The sequence below is a fragment of the Amblyomma mixtum genome, chromosome 4 (genome assembly GCF_055824585.1).
Source record: "Amblyomma mixtum isolate Tamu chromosome 4, ASM5582458v1, whole genome shotgun sequence".
Classification (NCBI taxonomy): Eukaryota; Metazoa; Arthropoda; class Arachnida; order Ixodida; family Ixodidae; genus Amblyomma; species Amblyomma mixtum.
In genome coordinates this window covers 132191105-132212335 of record NC_143015.1, presented here as the reverse complement: position 1 = coordinate 132212335, position 21231 = coordinate 132191105, and the positions used below count along the sequence as shown (strand labels likewise).

Below are 21231 nucleotides of genomic sequence, written 5' to 3'. Positions count from 1 at the left end.
TGAATGAATGACCACCTGTACACAGCTTTGGGGCGCTCACAATTGTAATTTTTCTCAGTTTTGGACCTCACCCAAAATCAAGAGCGCACAGACTACCTCAAGTTGAAGGGCTTTGTAGTCGGTAGTTTTCATTATATGGCATTCAATATCAAAAAGGATTGGAATGAGTTGTACGTCGACCATGACATACAGCAATCAAGGGTAACGGAAATAACATATCTGTTACAATGTTGCTTGTTCCAGACCATTGCTGGCTTAGTTAAGGTTAGGTTACGCTCGGCGTGACTGACCGGGTATGCTTCTGAAGTCGAACATGGCGACATGATTCCGCAATCCTACAAAAATAAGTACAATGGCTCTGCGATAGGCTGCGGCTTAGAGTGCACATTAGGTGCTTTAAGGTGCAGGGCGGCCTCGTGGCAAAGTTGAAGGACAGGAAAAGGCCCTGAGAAACTATCGCGCAAAGAAGAGTAGAAAATGAGTGATTTGAAATGTTTCTTGTTTACGGTATACGCCGGAAGGCATCAAACAAGACGCGCAGCAATTTCGATCCCTTAAACGGCAACTGTCACACTTACGCATCGTCGCTGCATGCGCCCCTCTCGGAAATGTATCTGGACTAGCGAAGACAACTGGCGCGCGGCACCGAGCTCAGAACGTTCCCGCGCCGGACGGCTATCTGTATGCTCGCGGTCGCGTCCGAGCTCCTGACCAAATATTGTCAAGAAAGCAATCCCTCAAGCCTCCCTGATAAGGTACAGGTCGGCCTCCTCCTAAATGACTCTGTGTGTGTTTGAACCCGAAAGATGCGTCATGGTGGTTCCCTCATCGTGGGTAGACGAAGGAATGGTCGGAAGTAAGCACTACTCCTGGCTAGTGCGAATCCGAAAACCTGATTCAGTCTACAAATTAGGTTTTCTACAAAAAAAAAACCCTTGCTGAAATGGTTTTATTTTATATCTTATACGAGAGGCTTAACATTCACTGGTATTCAGATAATTAAGGAATCTTGACAAAAACTTAGGCAAGGCAGCCACACAAGGTGCCCAAACCCCGCCTACCCACATCGGATACTCACGTCCACAGGGCAAACCACCTGGCTAACTTCCGCAAAGCGCTCCCTGTCCCAAGCCTACGCTCTGCCTCAGATGGCCATTACTCCGCACCAAATTCCGCATCAAAAAGTAGCTAGTCCAAGGAGCCACTTCGATGGGGTCTATGGACGGCGGCATTATTGGGCAGCGCACAATAAAAACTCGGCATTTCTCGCAATAATCTTTTGAAATGCAGTTCTCTTTCTTGCTCTTTAACCTCTTAATACAGTCTAACATCGTTATAACGAAACGGCTTATAGCGAAATAATGAATATAACGAAGGAATGACGATTCCTTTCGAAGCTCGGTCAACATGGGCTATAACGAAGATACAGCTATAGCGAAGTAATCGCCGGGCCCCTTCAACTTTGCTGTAACGAGGTTCAGCTGCCTATCTCTGTGACTTTTATATCTTTTATATATGCGTTTCTGTTATTCATTAATTTGACTGATTTCGCTTCAAGGCACTAGTGCGTTTAAAATATGAAAGTTTGTAGCTTTTACACTTTTTACGTTATCGACCGTAAGCGTCGCGATAGTTCGCGAACTCCCAAACGTTGGTCTAATTGTACCACGGCTTTTTCATTGATGAAAGCTATCAGAAGTTTCACAACTGGTAACATCACAGAGTTCTGCTGCCAACTAGGCCGCTGCCATCTTTCTCGCGAGATTTCTTTTTTGCTCCAGGGCCATTTTCACAAGATGAGGAAGCCTCTGGGGATTGTACGACAATTCGTCTGCTACCCAGAAAGAGAAGAGAGCATGAAGCACGGCACTGCGGCGTATTTTCACGACGCAGATTTTTCGAAGAAACTTGTTATTTTTAGTGTCGAACTTGAAAATTCGTTGCTTATTATTGCTTACTGGGATCACTGCCAACGAAGATGCCCACCAATCGTTGGTGAAAAAAAAAATACTTCAGGGGGTACATGAGCTCTGCGTTCTAGCGTTTCACGTGACAGCGTCAGTGGCTCCCTTCTGCGGTCTCTCCTCACATACAGTGATTGTTCTTTGTTAAAGTTCACAACTTTAACCCCAATTAACACAACACAGTTTCCATATTCTTGTCTTCAACTCTCCACTGCAGTTTACGCACATCAAGTCAAGGTGCCGACGCGGCCTAGTCGGTAGCGTGCCTGGCTGGCGCTGCTAGGGTTGTGGGCACGAATCCCGAGTGATATTTATGGAAAGCCTCTTTTCGATTATCTCCATTGCAGACATGCACGCGTTACGTCACGAGTGAAGCGGGGACTACGCGGGCTTTCCCTCCGAATGGGAGCCGTAACAGTGTCGTGTCAAAGCTGGCTGAAGACTCGCGGCCGCCAGCGAAACCGGCGCGATCCGCTCCCACGATGCACCAACTGAGCTTGTAAAGTGGGACGTGCGTGTTTGACAGCTGGCGCCATCTCTCGCTTGCACTTGTCACCAGCGTGAAATGCGCATGCGCACTAGAACTCCGCGGCTCTATCCGACGAGCGGAGCTCAGGAGAGGGCAGGGGAGAGGCGCCCAGCAGCACTAATCGCGAACAATGTGACGCCCCGAGCTCTTGGTAGCATCATCATCATCACCAACCTGACTACACCCACTGCAGGGCAAAGGCCTCTCCCATGTCTCTCCAATTAACCCTGTCCTTTGCTAGTTGCCGCCACTGTATCCCTGCAAATTTCTTAATCTCATCCGCCCACCTAACTTTCTGCCGTAACCTGCTACGTTTGCTTTCTCTTGGAATCCACTCCGTTACCCTTAAGGACCAGCGGTTATCTTGCCTTCGCATTACATGCCCTGCCCAAGCCCACTTCTTCCTCTTGATTTCAACTAGGATGTCATTAACCCGCGTTTGTTCCCTCACCCACTCCGCCCTCTTCCGATCTCTTAACGTTACACCTATCATTTTCCTTTCCATAGCTCGCTGCGTTGTTCTTAACTTAAGCTGAACCCTCTTTGTTAGTCTCCACGTTTCTGCCCCATAGGTGAGTACCGGTAGGATACAGCTGTTATATACTTTTCTCTTCATGGATATTGGTAAGCTACCATTCATGACCTGAGAGAACCTGCCATACGCGCTCCACCCCATTCTTATTCTTCTAGTTATTTCCCTCTCATGATCCGGATCTGCGGTCACTACCTGCCCTAAGTAGACATATTCTCTTACTACTTCTAGCACCTCGCTACCAATTGCGAACTGCTGCTCCCTTGCAAGGCTATTGAACATTACTTTGGTTTTCTGCATGTTAATTCTTAGCCCCACCGTTCTACTCTGCCTGTCTAGCTGATTGATCATGCTTTGGAGTTCTTGTCCTGAGTGGCTTAGCAAGGCAATGTCATCAGCGAATCGCAAATTACTCAGGTATTCTCCATTAACTCTTATCCCCAACTCTTCCCATTCCAGTCCCCGGAATACCTCCTGTAAGCAGGCAGTGAAGAGCATTGGCGAGATCGTGTCTCCCTGCCTGACACCTTTCCGTATTGGAATTTTATTGCTGACTTTATGCAGAACTATAGTAGCTGTGCAATCGTTATATATATCTTGCAATATTTTCACATAGCACTCTTCCACACCCCGATTCCGCAATGCCTGCATGACAGCTGAGGTTTCCACTGAGTCGAATGCTTTCTCGTAATAAATGAAGGCTATATATAGGGGTTGGTTATATTCTGCGCATTTCTCTATCACCTGATTGATAGTGTGAATGTGGTCTATTGTCAGTATCCTTAACGAAAGCCTGCCTGATCATTTGGTTGACTAAAGTCCAAGGTTGTCCTGATTCTATTAGCGATTACCTTAGTAAATACCTTGTAGGCAACGGACAATAAGCTGATCGGTCTGTAATTCTTCAAGTCCTTGACGTCTCCTTTCTTATGAATTAAGATAATGTTAGCGTTCTTCCAAGCTTCTGGTACTCTCGAGGTCACAAGGCATTGCGTATACAGGGTGGCTAGTTTTTGTAGCACAATCTCTCCTCCGTCCTTCAGCAAATCTGCTGTTACCTGATCCCCACCAGCTGCTTTCCCTCTTTGCATTGCTCCTAAGGCTTTCTTTACTTCCTCCTTCGTTACTGGCGGGATGTCCCATTGCTGTGCTCGAATGCCTCCCTCAGTAACTTGATGATTACATTCGCTACTGTATAGATTTGTGTAGAACTCTTCGGCTAATTCCACTATCTTATCCATACTGCTGATGACATTGCCCTGTTTGTCTTTTAGCGCATACATCTGGTTTTTACCTATGCCCAGTTTTCTCCTCACTGATTTTAGGCTACCTCCATTCCTTAGAGCATGCTCGACTTTCTCCATGTTAAACTTTCTTATGTCGGCTACCTGCGCTTAACTTAGCTCTGCTAGTTCTGTCCTGTCTGTGTAGTTAGACGTCCTCATGCTTTGACGTTTCTTAATCAGATCTTTAGACTCCTGAGATAGCTTGTTGGTATCCTGTCGAACCATCCTACCACCTACTCCTGCGGCGCACTCTGTAACGATAGCTGTAAGATTATCATTCATTGTTTCAACCCTACGGTCGTCTTCTTCAGTTAAAGCGGAAAATCTGTTTTGCAGCGACATTCTGAATTCCTCTACCTTCCCTCTTAATGCTAACTCGTTAATAGCCTTTCGATTCACCAGTTTCCTCCGTTCCCTCTTCAAATCTAAGCTAATACGAGACCTTACCATTCTGTGGTCGCTGCAACGGACCTTACCGAGGACATCCACGTCCTCTACGATGCCAGGGTGTGCACACAGTATGAAGTCTATTTCATTTTTAGTCTCACCGTTGGGGCTCTTCTACGTCCACTTCCTGTTTGCTCGTTTGCGGAAGAAGGTATTCATAATCCGTAAATTATTTCTATCTGCGAACTCTACTAATAACTCTCCCCTACTGTTCCTAGAACCTATGCCATAGTCACCTACCGCCTTGTGTCCAGCCTGCTTTTTACCTACCTTTGCATTAAAGTCGCCCATCAGTACAGTGTACTGTGATTTTACTTTGGTCATTGCCGATTCCACATCCTCATAGAAGCTTTCAACTATATGGTCATCATGGCTTGATGTAGGCGCTTAGGCCTGCACCACCTTCAGCTTGTACCTCTTATTAAGCCTAATTACGATAGCTGCCACTCTCTCGTTAATACTGTAAAACTCCTCGATGTTGCCAGCTATATCCTGATTTATGAGAAATCCCACACCTAGTTCTCGCCTATCTACTAATCCACGATAGCACAGTACATGTCCGCCCTTTAGTACTGTATACGCCTCATCTGTCCTCCTAACCTCACTAAGCCCTATGACATCCCATTTAATACTGGCTAATTCCTCCAGCAGCACTGCTAAGCTAGCCTCACTTGATAAGGTTCTTGCGTTAAACGTTGCCAGGTTCAGTTTCCAATGGCGGCCTGTCCGGAGCCAGAGATTCTTAGCACCCTCCGCTGCGTCACAGATCTGACCGCCGCCTTGGTCAGTTGCTCCGCAGCCGCTAGGGACTGAGGGCCGAGGGTTAATTGGTTTGTTCTTAGAAGGTTGTGGCCAAGTACTACACCAGGGTGGCCAAATCCTGTTCTGATGAGGAAGTGCGTTGTCGGCTCTGGTCACCGAAATCAGGCCGCACTCCAAGCCTGGTTATGCAATTCCATCGACACGCGGAGTTTTTTTTTTTATCCGGTGGAGAATTGCGTGGCACCGGGATTCGAACCCCGGTCCTCTTGCACGCGAGGCGGATGCTCTACCTCTGCGCCATCGCTGCTCCCGCTCTTGGTAGCGCTTGGCGCAAAAAGAAAAATTCAGGGGGCACTTTGGCTCTCTAAAGTGCTGCAAGGCGAAAGCCTTTCTGGGTGCACTGTTCGGCATTGACTGCGAGACTGTTCGTGCTGCACTAGTGCAATATTTGACCACACATTACAACTACACACCTTGACTGCTGACTTTGCTTCTTTAGCGCGACCCTCTCTCTGCTTCGACTTCGGTTGTATCCATGGCTCTGTTCGCAGTAATGAGGTACGTAATGTGGTCACCCACGGGCGCCTTACGCCCCTTTCGTAGTGGACGACAACTATTTTATTAGTTGTCGTGTTCTCCAAAAGGGGGCGTCAGGCATCCGTGGGTGATCTGATTACTTCGAATCCGCGCACTCTGACGTCATAACCATTTCGACCAACCGAAAAGAGTGACACTTCTGCTGACAGCCTTATGTCGACAACGAAGAGGCATTAAAGGCTTTCGCCTTAATAAGGCTACGGCCCGAGCTCATGGTAGAGCTTGGCCCAAAAAGTAAGCCGAGGGAGCATTGTGACGGTGGCCTGGTTGGAAAATGCTAAGCGAGGCCCATCGGGATATAATTGTAACGCCGATAAACAGGCAAATGCAGTTGAACAGCGTGGTAATGGGGTTAAAGGGGCCCTGCGATTACTTCTTTATAGCCGTAGCTTCGTTATAGCCAGTGTTGAACGAGCTTCCAAGAGCAGTAATCTTCAATCATTTGTTATATCCCATATTTGGTCATAAAGAGGTTCTACCGTCCCGCACTCATCTAACTCTAAGGAACGCTGCCAGTGATGGGCGAGCCAAGAGAGATAAGCTGGAGATTGAGCACTTTGGATGACCTAACACTTCCTAGAAAATACTATGGACTAGAGCTAATATGCAGGCTAGAAGATGAGTGGAGGACAGCAGATGGTGAGTAGTGACTTAGAGTGAAGGCGCAAATTTACACAGCGTTGTTCTTAACTGCGACCGTCTGGGATACGACAATGCTAGGCACGCCTTTTAGTAAATAAAAATATTTTCGGGAAAGTTAAGATCCTGCTAAGATAACTTCAGGAAAGCCATTGTCCCATATACGCTGCACTCGGAAGGCCAGGCCACGCGCTGGCGGCGTTGCCGGGAACTGCACACTCACCTTCGCAATCGTGAACGCTGCGGTAACCATGACATCCGTGTGTTTCCCCATTTCGGTGAACCCGAAATAATGCATCTTGCTCTCGTGCATCTTGTGCAATACGTTGACATTTAAGTCCCAATCATAGAAGTCGACAGGATCACTGCCAGAACGGTAGAAGGAAAATTACTTTCGCTCCTTTTTTACAGCTCAAGTCTACCACCGTTTATCAGTGGATGTACAGGGTCAATCACACTTAGCGGGAACACGGCTCTGCGTGGCCACGCACGCGCGGAATGCCACTGCTTCTAACGCGGTCATGAATCAATACAGAGTGGCGCACGAGAAGAGGGACCTTGACGTGGTGCTTCGTGCCATCTGCCCCTTTGCACGAGTTTGCTAGAGGCTTGGCCGTAATGGCGCTCCGCATGCGCGCAGCCACGCGAAGCCGTGTTCCCGCTAAGTGTGATTGACCCTGTACAGATTACAAATCGGTATGTACAGCAGTCATCCTTTATGCAATATGTGATGCATATCTGAAGGGCACAGGAATGCTAATAATGATGTTTTTTTACGTACTCTGCCCAGTATTAGAGTGCAACTTTACAACGTTGCAATCCTGTCGTTTTTGCCTGGGTGGTGGTGGTGGTGGTGGTGGTGAAAAACTAATATTCAAAGAGAGTTTGAGGGTCAAAAAAACCCTGCTGCACGGTCGGTATCCGTAGTCCGGGACGCCGCACGACGAGGCCCCGTCTCGCGCCCGCTTTACTAGAGCCCTTTGAGACTCCAGTGTGGAACAGTTGAGGAGGGCAGTCTCCCATGCCTCTCGGGTGGGGGTGGGGGATGGGGGAAGGTTAGGATTCTGATTACATGCCCACATCATGTGAAAGATATCGCAGATCTCTCCACAGTGCGGGCAGCGCCCATCTGTGTTCGGATCGAAGTGTTTTGCTATGGCAGGACAGAGAAGAGTTCCTGTCTGCAGGCGCCGGAGAGTTCGCTCCTCCGCCTTACTAAGCCCCTTGGCAGGTGCCGGGTAGAGACGATGGCTGTCACAATAATGAACTAGGATTTCGCGGAACCGCAGAAGCGGTTTATCAGCTTCTGAGCCAGGAGAGCTAGGATGAGGAGCCCGGTGTGTGAGCGCTCGGGCGGCCGCATCAGCGGCCTCATTGCCTCGTAGACCCTGGTGGCCAGGAGCCCAGATCACTTTTGTGCGAGTTGGATCGGCGAGAGTGCGTCTTAGAATTTGGGAGGCAAGAGGTGATTTCTCGCCTGCAAGATAATGTTCACAGGCCCGGCGAGAGTCTGTGATAACTGTTCTCGATTTCGGATCGGCGGCAGCGAGAGCTATTGCGACTTCCTCCGCTCGTGTTGAATTTGGGGCCCGAAAAGATAGCCCATCGACATTCATTCCCCGGTGGACTACAGCAGCCGTGAAGAATCCCGCGGGCGACGGCCCTGTGATGTCCACGTAGTAGACGCCCTCTTTATATCCATATTGCCTCTGAAGCGTGCGAACCCGCGCTTGTCGTCTGCCTTCATGTGAAGCTATGTCCATGTTACGCGGGAGCGGAGCGACCCAGAGCATGAGGCGCCACAGCACCGGGATGTTCTCCGTCCTCTCTGGTATGCACGTGTGTTGGATGTGTAAGCGGTTTAGCAGGCGGCGCCCAGGAACCGTCTGCGATATCCGCGTATATTGGTTCACGAGGTGGGCCTCCCGCAACTCCTGATAGGAGTTTAGCACTCCCAACGCCTTCAGTTGGAGCCTTCTCAAGCTGTACTGTACAGCTTTTTCTCCTGGCCCCTTCACCATGTATCTTTCCTTCCTTGGTGAAAACAAAACCGACCGACCGACCGACCGACCGACCGACCGACCGACCGACCGACCGACCGACCGACCGACCGACCGACCGACTGACCGACCGACCGACCGACCGACCGGCCGACCGACCGACCGACCGAGACCGACCGACCGAGACCGACCGACCGACCGACCGACCGACCGACCGACCGACCGACCGACCGACCGACCGACCGACCGACCGACCGACCGACCGACCGAGACCGACCGACCGACCGACCGACCGATTGATCGATTGATCGATTGATCGATTGATCGATTGATTGATTGATTTATTTATTGATTGATCGATTGATCGATTGACTGATGTGAATTCGCGTCGCGTTTGGAGCGGTCAATGGCGTATTCGTAAATTTACAATTTAGTGAAAAATTCTTTGTTCACCTCTTCCACGCGCATGATAACAGAGAGCTTATAACACAGTAAGTTGTGGGCGTCAAGATGCACATGTGGTAAACCCAAGACGCGAAATGCGTTTTAGAGCATATCTCTTTGGCGCCCGTTCCTGCGTTTCGCGGCGTCGCCGTTGCCCCTGGTAACCAGCTCCACAGCCGCGGCGGCGCGCTGCTCTAGATGCGCGCGCTCCTGACGCCATTTCTCCCGTAAGTTGGTGAACTGTGCGCCGCAAAGTTGGCCTACGGCTTGCTCGTAGTGGCTGTCTACTTCTCCCCTACCGCGCTCACCAAACACGTCGTGCACTTCCTGCGACTCGCGTCAACCGCCCATCGATTCACACCACTGTTAGCAGTGGGGGACTTTAATGTAGATATAAAGGCAAACAGGAATTTCTTACCACTTATGCAAGAGATCATCCCGTTCCTCTCGCTCGTAACGCCTCCCGCGGCTGTGACAACCTCGCGAAATACTTGCACAGACCTCGTCTTTGAGAACCAGGCATTGGTGCAGCAAGTTGAGCACATATGCATTTATTTCTCCGACCACAAACCTTCCTTAATGACAATCAAGAACTGTTAGTGGAGTGTTTCTTGAAGAAGGAATATGTGTGCAAAAATAACAAGTTGTTGGTAATTGCACATACATGTCTTGCACGAATTCTTTGCCTCAATCTATCGAAAAGCTGGAACAGCTGCTGAGCTGGGCTCGAATTTCGCACTAGGAAGTAACCTAATCTTGGGCAATTTTTTGGTTAACGTGCGACGAACACTGTTTTTCCGAAATAGCGCGCTCTACGAATCGTTTTACGTTGCCGAAACATGGCGGTGTCTGACGAAACAGTGGAAGCTTGTCTCATCACTGATTTCTAGATTCCAGTTCTAGTTTCTGTGTTCTAACGTCCCAAATCAACTATAGGCTGTGCGGGACGCCGTAGTGGAGGGCTCCGAATAATTTCGACAACCTGGCGTTCTTTTAGCGTGCAATGACATCGTTCAGTGCACGGGCCTCTTAACATTTCGCCGCCCTCGGAATGCGACCGCTGTGGCCGGGATGGAACCAGCGTCATTCGGGTCAGTAGCGGAGCACTAAAATCCTTGAGCCACTCCATGGAAACGAACAGGCCGATCAAGCCGCCAGCACTCTCTCTCCCCGAATTACTCCCTATTATTGGAAGCCTACTCCCAATCAGACAGTCTGGTCCTTACATTCAAATACATCACAGATTACTACAAGGATGAGCACCGGCGCTACCCGGCTCCTTGTAAGGGACCGGATCCCTCCTCATCAAAATTCTGACCAACACTGTGCTGTGCCCGGTGGTGCTTAAGCATTTCACCACATCCTTTCATGGCACGTGCCAGTTCTGCGGGGAGGTGGCCAACACCTTCCACGTGGGTTTGGGCGTGTCAACCAAACGCATCTACCCCTCAAACCCCACCCCCACAAGAGAGGACTGAGAGGCGGCCCTGCTCGGCTGTCAAGACGTAAGGACCAAAAGGCCTTGGTTCAAAGGATGCGGACTGCGTTGCTTGCCAGGGGGGCCCCGGAATAGGAGCTCCGCCTAGTATTTTGAGGAGAAAGGGGCCAATAGGTTTGGTTCGGTTTATGGGGTTTAACGTCCCAAAGCGACTAAGGCTATGAGAGACGCCGTAGTGGAGGGCTCCGGAAATTTCGACCACCTGGGGTGGTATTCTGCCGGTGTCGCCTTTTGCGACATGTCGCATTAGGGTGGGGCCTAAAAAAGTGCGTACAGTTGCTCGAAGAAACGCAAAACGCCGCCGGCACTTTCGTCGGCGGTGCTTTCATTCACTCCGAGAAGCGACAATTTGCCACTGCTGATTCACTAGCAGCAGTAGTTTCGTATCTTTGATAGCAAAAATATTTGCCATCACATGACGTGTAATGTTCAAAAAACATTCGCAAATTTAATATAAACTCGCTTTATTTCATTTAAGTCTATAAAACACCGCGAAAAAGCTCCAAATTTATTGTTGTTTCTTTCCGGACGGTTGTGCTAGGTTTCGGCTGCGTTTCGCGCAGTTGCAGACGGTAGCAGTGTAGCTGGAGGTCCCATTAGGCTTGCGCCCTCCAGAATCGAGAGCGTATCTCAAAAACTATAGCTGAATTGCAGCTTAAACTTTATCGTCGAAGCAAGGTAAGTCATAGCGAAAAGCAACAACACCAGTAGTTGCCGGTAAACATGCCGACCGGAATCGCAAGGACTGCTGAATTGGCTGAAGCGGGCGGCTCTCGCTTCGAAGGACACCGCCATGTTTTCACGCTAAGGGCGCAAAAGCCGCAACTGACGATTGCATTCGTATCCTAACGCTATTTCCCCATTAGCGTTCTGCGCATGCGCACTCTGGACCCGCTATTCCGCTATGCACGCAATTACGCAAAGCCCGCAATACTAAAACTCTCTAATGTTCAGTTGTAGGTTTGTAAAAGTCGTCACATTGCTTTAAATCCTCTTTGGCTCGTGCAGACACTGTTTCGTTGCACTAACGTGCATTAAAACGCCTTGAAGGGTGATGTAGATGCGAGCGCAAGCGCTGCCAAGGCCATCTCGTCGCAGCGGGCAACGTCTGTTTCGTCGTCTGTTTACGACGGTGCAAAGTCAGTTCGCATGGCGAGTGGCAGTCCGGCTCAGCAGACGGTAGCCACAGTGCTGTGCTCTTCGACAGCCGGTAACGCCGCCGACAAGATTCGTCGGCCAAGGCAAACTGGTCGCGGACACGCCACTCTTCTTCGCAACTCAAAAATCACGCAAGCAGAGTGGGCTCCATGGCGTCTAGTATCAATTTCGTAGCCCGTCGCCAGCGCGAATCGCTTCAGCGCATTCCGTTGTTCGACTAAGCGTAGTAAATTGGGGCGACGTCACGGTGACGTAGCAGGAAGGCGGATCCGTGTCGTCACGCCGCCGTCACCGCGGCTTGAGGCAATCAGCGAAGAGCGAATGCGACATGTCGCAAAAGGCGACACCGGGAGAATACCACCCCTGGGGTTCTTTAACGTACACTGACATCGCACAGTACACGGGCCTCTATAATTTCTCCTCCAAAGAAATTCAACCGCCGCGGCCGGGATCGAACCCGCGTCTTTCGGGTCAGCAGCCGAGCACCATAACCACTGAGCTGCCGCGGTGGCTCAGTGGCCAATAGGGTAGGGGCCAATAGGACCCTACCCAATCATTTCTAATTATTTAATGGTTGATTAATGTTTTTCACCACCACCAATGCGGCGGCTCGATTCTGGAAGAAAAAGACGGGGGCCGAATGATTAGCACAGTTAGCTGCTTCCACTTACTAAGAGCAGGCGACGATCCCGTACTTGGTCTTGACGTCGGTTTTGCTTCGACTGAAAAGGGTTTGGTGGTAGTCCGGGAGGTCCTTAAAACTAACAGCCACGTTGCAGCCTTCGTCGGCCACTATGAGGTCGCAGAGTCCGTCTGGCGTTGTCTCCACTAGTTTCCAGTGGTACATCTTCACATAGCAGACCAACAGACTGGCTGTAACGAAATAAAAACGAAAGAGTAGCTCTCAATGAACAGAAACACAGCTGTGTTCACAGCAGTACCTTGGCGTCGATTTACGGGCGAACCCGGTTGCCCTGGCGGAAAAAGAGGGGGCGTCTCGGGAACATATAGACAGGGCCAAGTGAAACTGATATCGCTCATGTGAATAGCCTCAATGGATGATAAGTAAATTTCGGTTTCGTTAGCAAGTTCTATTGTTTTTTCTTGCTTCTCTGATTGCCCTGCATTCGACTGCGTTGTACGTTGACGATGTACTTTTCTTGAGCATGTGCTCTTAATGTGCAACTCGTGCTATCGATCAGAACGGACCAGTATTGTCAAGGTTTTGGGATTAACTTCTCCGATGTCTATCTGTTGTTCTCAACATAAAGATGCTGATCTGGTTTGGTTTACTGGGGTTCAACATCTCCAAGCGACTCAGACTATGAGGGACGCCGTAGTGAAGGGCTCCGGAAATATTCGACCACCTAGGGTTCTTTAACGTCCACTGACATCGCACAGTACACGGGCCTCTAGAATTTCGCGTCCATCAAAATGCGACCGCAGCGGCCGGGAACGAGCCCACATTTTTCGGGTCAGCAGCCGAGCAACATAACCACTGAGCCACCGCGGCGGCCGCAACATATAAAGATGCATAATGATGCCAATTTAGAACTTCAGTACAGAAGCATTCACACTGCTGTTAAATTGGAGCTCAAAACGGAGGGTAATCAGTTAGCCCTGATTAAACTTACGTTTGACGGTGGCTCCCTTGTATGTCAGTTTGGTTCTCGTTGTCGTGGTGGGGGTAGGGGTGGCTGCAAAATCGGCAACACAGTCATGTCGAATCTGACGTACTTTCGTTAGGCTATTGTTAGTCTAACGGGTAGCCATAATAGAGAACAGCATTGCAACAAGTAAAATAGTGCCTTCAAGAAAATATATTGAGAAAAACACGTTCACAACCATACATTTAAAATGGAAATATTGAGATCGTTTCACCTGTCCTCAGCCAAGGTTTTCAAAAAAGTGATAGAACGCAGCGCGATGAAACCAGTGTCTTATTGATGGCCGTCATGTGGCTTCCCTTAGTTTTTGTTTTGTCTATTTTGGTTTAATATCTCGGTACCTAATAGGAATTATCTCAACTATCCTTTTATTCTTTTTAGGGCCAAGCCCGCATCGTTAAGGTGTATGACAGATCCAGAAACCTAGTTACTTGCGGCGTGACCCTCTTTCCCTGGTATCGATTTAAATGCCCACAAATATAGCAAAAAAAGAAAGGAACGACATAACAGCGCTCGCGCGCCAGCATATTGCTGCGCTTCCAACAGAGTTTTGAACGAGAGGAACCTGCGCGCTGACCGTGGCAAAGTTGCGCGCTTGCTTGGACGGGGTGGAAGACGATACAAATAAAGAAAGGGGATGCTACTTAGAGCAACACGACTTCACCGCTTTTCTTTCGTTCTTTGCTTTGACTGTCTGAAGGCTAAAAAAAAAAAAGCTCGGTCTGATTTTGCTCTCGGCGGCTTCCATACCATTTGTTCCGAACTAATTTGCTGAAGCACTTTGAAGACTATGCTGACGTGGTGTGGGCCGCACACTTCGAGACGGTCACCGCACAGGCTTCTTTCGTTCAAAACGCGTTCGGAACCGCTGAAATACGGTTGCGAAAAAGGGGATGACGTGCTTGGTACTTGGCGGGCCTCCTTTCAATGCAAGGAAGAAGAAGTGAGAATGCTCCAAAAACTGAATCGGCTGTTATTCAACTCCCTTTACGAGTAAACTAAAAGTTCTAGGGTGTCAAATGAAGATTTCAAAAGTTTGCATATTAATTCTTAGCGAATTGTCTTATTAGGAGCAACTTAAGAAATACAACCAAGAGCGCCAGAGGAAAGCCGACAGGACTCTCAGGTAAAGGTGAGGGTAGTGTGTTAGTCAGGACGACCGCGGGACAGCTCGCAAAGGAAACTCTATAGTGGGCTGACTCGCGCCCACAAACAACCGAATGACTTGGCGGCGGCCATAGCAACAAGCCTGCTCGGCGGTCGGCGAACAGAATACCCGTCGCTCTCGGCCGTGATTAATTTAAAACTGACAGTTACTCTCCAGATACAGCGTGCAAACTAACCATAACAGTCTCGAACAACTTAGAATCGTCCTCGCCTGGCCGCGATCATTAGAGATCCATCTGGTCACCCCTTGCATCACAAACGAAGCTGTAAAGCTGCCTGCCGGAAGCATTGGGGAATGAAGAAACAACGATATAAACTTTTGCGTCAGTACGTCGTTCGTTTCACCCAGTTGCGGTGTGCCAATTATTTTTAAGCTTTTACTGAACTTGCGTGGAACACGCTGTATATTAACACGTGTCGATTCACTTCCCGATCTCCAAGAGGCGACTGCACAGACGCTCAAAACTATGTGCCGAGGCAGTCTGCGGAAGAGCCATACGTTAAATCACAAAATCTCACGTTGTACAAGTTCTAAGTGAGTACGTGTATTGCGTCACGGCCATCATTGCACCACGCGCGCCTGTCGAAAGAAAGCAAGTGCATTTCTGCTATTGTTTCCGGGCATTTGCCGCCATTCCTTGGGTAAACGTCCACATGCGGGTACCAACACAATAAGCGAGAAAAGGAGTCTAGAGCAATGAAACTGTCACGTTAAACGCAAGCAATAAGGAAAGCGGTGATGCTGGCACTCATCTGTGCTCAGTGCGTACTTTAAATCGCTGATTCAAGAACAGTAAAAAGAGCTTGGTTTCATCTGGTTAACGCACACTCACAACACACAACTGGCAATGCATATTTGGGAACTCGGTGAGGCGACCAAAGGGAACGCCTCAGATTGCGTTCCAACCCAGCATTCGCAGTGTCCGTTCGTAATTGAAGCTGAAACGCGTTTCTTAGGTTTATTTGAATACAAAACGCCAAGCGCTTAAGACAAGAACATGGACAAAAAAGAACATATGAATATTAAATATGCGCTATGGATTTTCCTTTGTGTGCGTGTTCTTTACTCACGCTTCGTCTTTCCTTAAGTGTCAGGCGTTACGTACTGAGATGAACGTTTGCCCAGCCCGATTATTAGCCTCAAATTGTGCGATTAAAAAAAATAAATAAAAGCCATAAGTCGCTTAAAGATTCACTCACTCGATCCAGTGGAGGCAGTAGGTTGGTTGGGATCAGGTGCAGGGCTTCCTGAAGAATCCGGGATTACTGGGGAGGCATCGGTCGTGGTGGTATTGTCAGTAGTCGAAACATGGGGAAACGGAGGGCGATTGTCAGAAGAACCAGGAGTGTTGCCGCCTCCTCCTCCTCCTCCGTTGCTACCCTCGAGCGCAGGTTCCTCGTTTTCATCTGTGAACATCGGAGAGAAAGTGAAATGGAAAAGCGTACTAGATAGGGGGTTGGCAGCGGTTACGCCATATGTGCCCAGTTGTGAGTATGGAAGCAAAGATCACTTTCTGTGTGTGTGCGTGCGTGTGTGTGTGTGTGCGTGTGTGTGCGTGTGCGTGCGTGTGCGTGCGTGTGTGTGCGTGTGTGTGTGTGCGTGTGTGTGCGTGCGTGTGTGTGCGTGTGTGTGCGTGCGTGCGTGCGTGCGCGTGTGTGTGCGTGTGTGTGTCATTATTTTGAGTCTTCATTTAGGGGACCAGCGTGGTGTCAGTGGTCCTCGCTCTGATCTTCATTGATGTGAGGACGAACGCTCGCTAAGGTTGAAACAGCAAATTTATTTCAATTTAGAGAAAAACTAGCGCCACAGCATGTACACCACAAAAAAAAAAGAGAACGAGGACTGGACACAAGCGCTTGTCTCTCTTCCTCGTTCTTTTCTTGTGGTGTGCATGGTGTGGCCCTAGTTTTTCTCTAATTCAAGGATGTACCAACAAGCCCAAAATCACAACACAACTAGCGCATTTGTAATTCTAACGAGCCATAACTTTTGTTATAAGCGGGACCACTACAGCACTAACTTGTGGCCGACGCAGTGAGAGCGGGGTTTTACGTTAACAACGAGAAATGTTTAAAAGCAAGATAGTCTCCTCTGACTGCGATTCTCGCAGTTAGCAGGCTCTGATTTTAGACACTCACTGACGGTGTCTCCTGAGCAGTGATTGACGCGAACGCGAGCCAATTTCGGGGGCACGTTACGTAGACGTGGGGCCCCGTCCTTAAAAGGAGGCGCACACGTTGAGAAGTCTGTATAGTCAGTAAGCCAGTACGTTTTTTGGTTGCACAAGGTTAAGTTTAATAAAGTGCACTTTAAACGCAAACGAAATTTTAAAACAGCAACATCAAAGAAATGCAGAATTCTTGAGTGCGTGCCAGAACATCACTTAAAACTAAAGGAGGCGCTTGTAGCAACCATTCGTCACCCACCTGTTCATTTCTTTCGTTGGAGGTTCCAAGCACACGCAAAAAAAAATGGAGAGGACACTCACGCTCCGCCTTAATGGTATGATGCGATTGCGTTAATGAATTATTGCCCATATATGCGGAATTAGTCGCTCTCAACCGGATATTCATTGGTCCCCGCGAGTCCTTACACATCACTCCTTCCACTATGGTGCAGCCTTTAGGGGGCGCGCCACTGACCTGCCATAGCAGGCGCCGCCAGTGGTCGCGCTTGTGCGACCGAAGAATTCTTCTCGAGCGACCTCTGGCGATCAATAGTTAACAGCCACCTGCCACGGTGGTGAGTTTGCTCACCATCCGGTGGGCAGGTTCTGCTGACGCCACAAGGTCACGTGACCTAGGTGGCCCAGGTAGGTGGCTTCTCTGGCGGGTGACCTCCTGGGCCAGCCTACGTCACCCCATCTTTCGCTTAACGCCGACACTGACAACACCGACGCCAGACTTTCTGGGTAAAGAGGCCTTTAGCGCTCCTACGTTAAAAGACAACTTAAGCGTGCGAATATGAAAGCATTATTGTCCCTGGGTGCATTCTTCAAGCGTGATGTTTGTACATGCATTGAAGTTCTTTTCTACGAGTTTATGTATTTGCGCTTATGACACCACCCGGCACACCGTACGACGAATGATTGCATTACAGTTTTGATATGAAAGTCTGGGAAGGCATACAATTCCAGACTCACATGTCGTCGGTTCGAATCCTTGTGGCGAGCTAGCCTCTTCCATGACTGCAGCGCAACTAACGGGACAAGGAGAAGGACACAGGCAGGGACACAACACAGCGCTGTGTCCTTCTTGTTCCGTTCGTTGCGCAGTAGCCACGGAATATAGAAACCAAGTCGCCCAGCAACTTACCTTGTCAAGCTAGCCTTTAACTTCGCCATCACACTTGACTCGCTATACACAACGTGCAATCGTGTTGGATTACCGGGAACGTTGTAGGACAAACGTTTTGCGTCACAAATTTGTTACGAATGTCAGTAAAACTGGTGCCACATGGATGTCGGCCAGTGACAGCTATATATAGACGAACGACACCGATAGGATTGTCCGAAGTCGCGGTGCTCAGTTTGTTGTGCACGTCACGCGACCGCTTGAAGACGTCACGCTATTGTTCTTGCCATCGCTGGTGTTTTATACCATCTGCGAGTACAAACATACACACACACATGCCGCCGGCTTTTCTCGTAATGGGACAAGTAATGCTTTCGTATTTAAAAATAAACTGCGATGACACTTTGGCAACCAAAGTTTTAAGAGGCGAAAGCAGAGGAAACTATGCCGAGATGACTTCCGGTGGATGTGACATCACACCGTTCCCGTGGCTATACCGATACCCAAATTATATATCTTTCGGAGAGCTTAAGTGTTAATTACGCTTAATTACACATTTTTCCATCTAATTTGACACAAATTTGGCGTTTATCCGACCATTCCGAGATAATTTTCACAATGCCGTGACAACTTCCGGTGGATGTGACGTCACACCGTTCCCGTGGCTATATCGACGTCCGCGCTATTTCGACGCAATTTTTACATTTTTGCATATAATTAATTAATTAATCTAAAACCATCAAACTTAGATTCTAGGTTCATTTTTCCTCCTCTATCTGAGGCAACCATCGGTTTTTTTTCTATCTCTTTTAATTCCCGAGTTAAACGCGTGTGACACGCTTCGTTAACGGACGATAGTATGAGCCATTAAAGTCTTCCGCCTTAAAGGACATTTTCTTCAGCCGCTTACCTTGCTTTCCGTACTGGGTGAGGATCACAATGGCGCCCACGAGGAACACGAGCGTAACAAAAAGGCACAGCATAGACAGCCCCCAGACGAAACCACCGGACTGCTGCGAGTGCCCTCTGCAAAGCAGGCGCGACGCAAGTTTAGATGGCGACTTCACAGGATTTGCAGACGGGATACTTGGTTCATAGTTTCAGGAAGCATTATAGCGCATACAAAAGAAGAACCCGAAAGAGAAGAAGGACGCGAGGCAAATCTATGTCCCTTGTCCTTCGATTGCATCCTTGTCTTTAGCGCTGTAATGATTCCTGAAAATGAGATGATGACATCTCCGCTGAGTTAATGTTCTTAGCCAAGAGCGAAAGCAGAAGCCGCACTCCCCATCTACGCTGAGTCCACATTCTCACTTACCGCGGTGACAGCCAATATGTTAACACCTTTCGATGGCCAGCTGCTGCTCAGTGGAATGTTGAACGTACTATGCTGACCAAAATGACCTTTCGAATAGCGTGATTTAAACTGCTACTACGTTTTACGCTGTAACTGCATTTCTGCAACGTTTTTAAGATCATCCTGCAATGAAAAACGAAATAATTCTCGCTGAAGAAGGAAGAAGGTTCGTTGAAATAGTGAGCGTTTGACTGTATTTCTATTTTTGGGAAAGCTTCGGTGGCTGTACTTTGACGATGGACCACATGGTTAGAGCACAACTCTTCTTTGGGCTTTGCCAGCCTGGCAGTGCAGCCTGTCAGGTTATCGCGGAGGCCGTTATCATTAGCTGGAATGCAAGAACTCGCACCCATGGACAACTGAAATCACTGAGAGGGCAGCGAACTTGATGCTTTTCAAGACTAGCGATAAAAGTAGTGATAAAAAAAAATTGGGTGAAAATTTGCTTCTAGATACCGCTTTTGGTAGGTTTTATTGGCGGGGCAGAGTATAGGCAGTCACGCGCAGCCGAATTGGGCGTGTCTGTAGAGGGAAAGAAAAAGGGAACGCCTTCAAGAAGGTTTGAGTTGCGGAGGCTGTCAGCATGACGTCACGTACGAGTATTCTACTTAGAACGGAGCCTGTGGTCGACAGCAGTGAGAGCGGCGCTTTACGTTAGCAACGAGAAATGTTTAAAAGCAAGGTAACCTGCTCTGACTGCGATCATTCCGCTTAGCAGGCTCTGAGCTTAGACACTCACTGACGGTGTCTCCTGAGCAGTGACTGACGCGAACGCGAGTCAATTTCGGGGGCAAGTTACGAAGAACCTTCGCTCGGACAACGTATGTTCGGCTCTGACCTTGTGTAAAAAACCGTTCTCTCTTCCTTACAAGGAAAGAAAATAACTGTGTGAGACAGCCACCTGTCTGGCTTTAGGATAAATAAATCGCGGCTCTTGATAAGACGAGCTAAGACGTGCTCTTAGCTGCTGTCTAAGTACCTGAGTACCTTTTTGTGTCTTGCTTTAACGTCACAGCTTGAAGGGTACCGTTCAGCGGCAACCCTAGCGTAGTGGGCGTGTCGAGAAGATAAGGCGGCTCAGCTTGCACCAAAGTCACGTGACCTCCACCCCCCCCCCCTCCCCGCGATCTATGCATGTAAAGCAAAGAATGACTGACGCGTACATAAGCACAGACAGAATCTAGGCGACAGAGGAGTATTTACGCGAGCAGAATCTCAATCGCTATCGCATTGTAATCCTAAAGGTGGGTTAAGAGTTCTGTGATGGCGGAAGAAGGAACAGTGTCCATATCTGTGAAGTGATACGCAAAGAGGCCTCTAGGCCGCTGAAAGGACCCACTAAAGTTACCTCGCCATACCTTTAAGGAGAACTTAAGTACGCCCTCATTTTTTAAATCTTTGTCCGTTGATCCTGGTAACCTCACGCCTTGCAACTATATCAAATCCAATTCCGAGTCAGAGCTCGTGGTATATTTTCTTCGCCACTACTGTCGCGCTGGTGTTTGAATATGCACAAGCAATTTGACCGTGGCGCTATATTGCCGCCAGGTGTCCCCGGGCGGCGCCGAAAGGACGAAGAAGTGAGGAACTCGCGTGCTCTCGGAGCTGGCACTCTGCTCCTCTGTTGGCGGCTTGCGCCTAGCCTGTGTGATTAAGGACCCATCCGTGACATTTCTGGTGGAGTGCGCTGGGTACATCGCCCTGGAATATGTCGCACACCCCTCCTAACACCGAGGACCCCAGACCTCTCCCTATCGACACGCCAGTGCATCGGGTCAGTCGCGGCAATCTAGGACTGCCCCCTGAGCATAGGCTGTTGGAGACAACCTCGGCACCTGGCCGGCTGCCTCCTGAGCTCAGGCCATTTGACACTACCTCGGCGCCTGCCCC

At 49.1% G+C, this 21231-nt stretch overlaps 1 protein-coding gene across 1 annotated transcript in view; it reads right to left on the bottom strand.

The window, feature by feature from the left end:
- Positions 1-19059, bottom strand: part of LOC149348250 (uncharacterized) — a 46725-nt gene extending 27666 nt beyond the window's left edge. Inside the window, exons 1-5 of the mRNA XM_089588033.1 lie at positions 18895-19059; positions 15891-16097; positions 13491-13553; positions 12528-12729; positions 6980-7121 (exon numbers count right to left, since the gene is read on the bottom strand). Coding sequence (XP_089444159.1) covers positions 6980-7121; positions 12528-12729; positions 13491-13553; positions 15891-16097; positions 18895-18967 — 687 coding nt within the window. The 5' untranslated portion in view covers positions 18968-19059. The remainder of the gene's footprint in view (positions 1-6979; positions 7122-12527; positions 12730-13490; positions 13554-15890; positions 16098-18894) is intronic.
- Positions 19060-21231: the final 2172 nt, after the last annotated feature.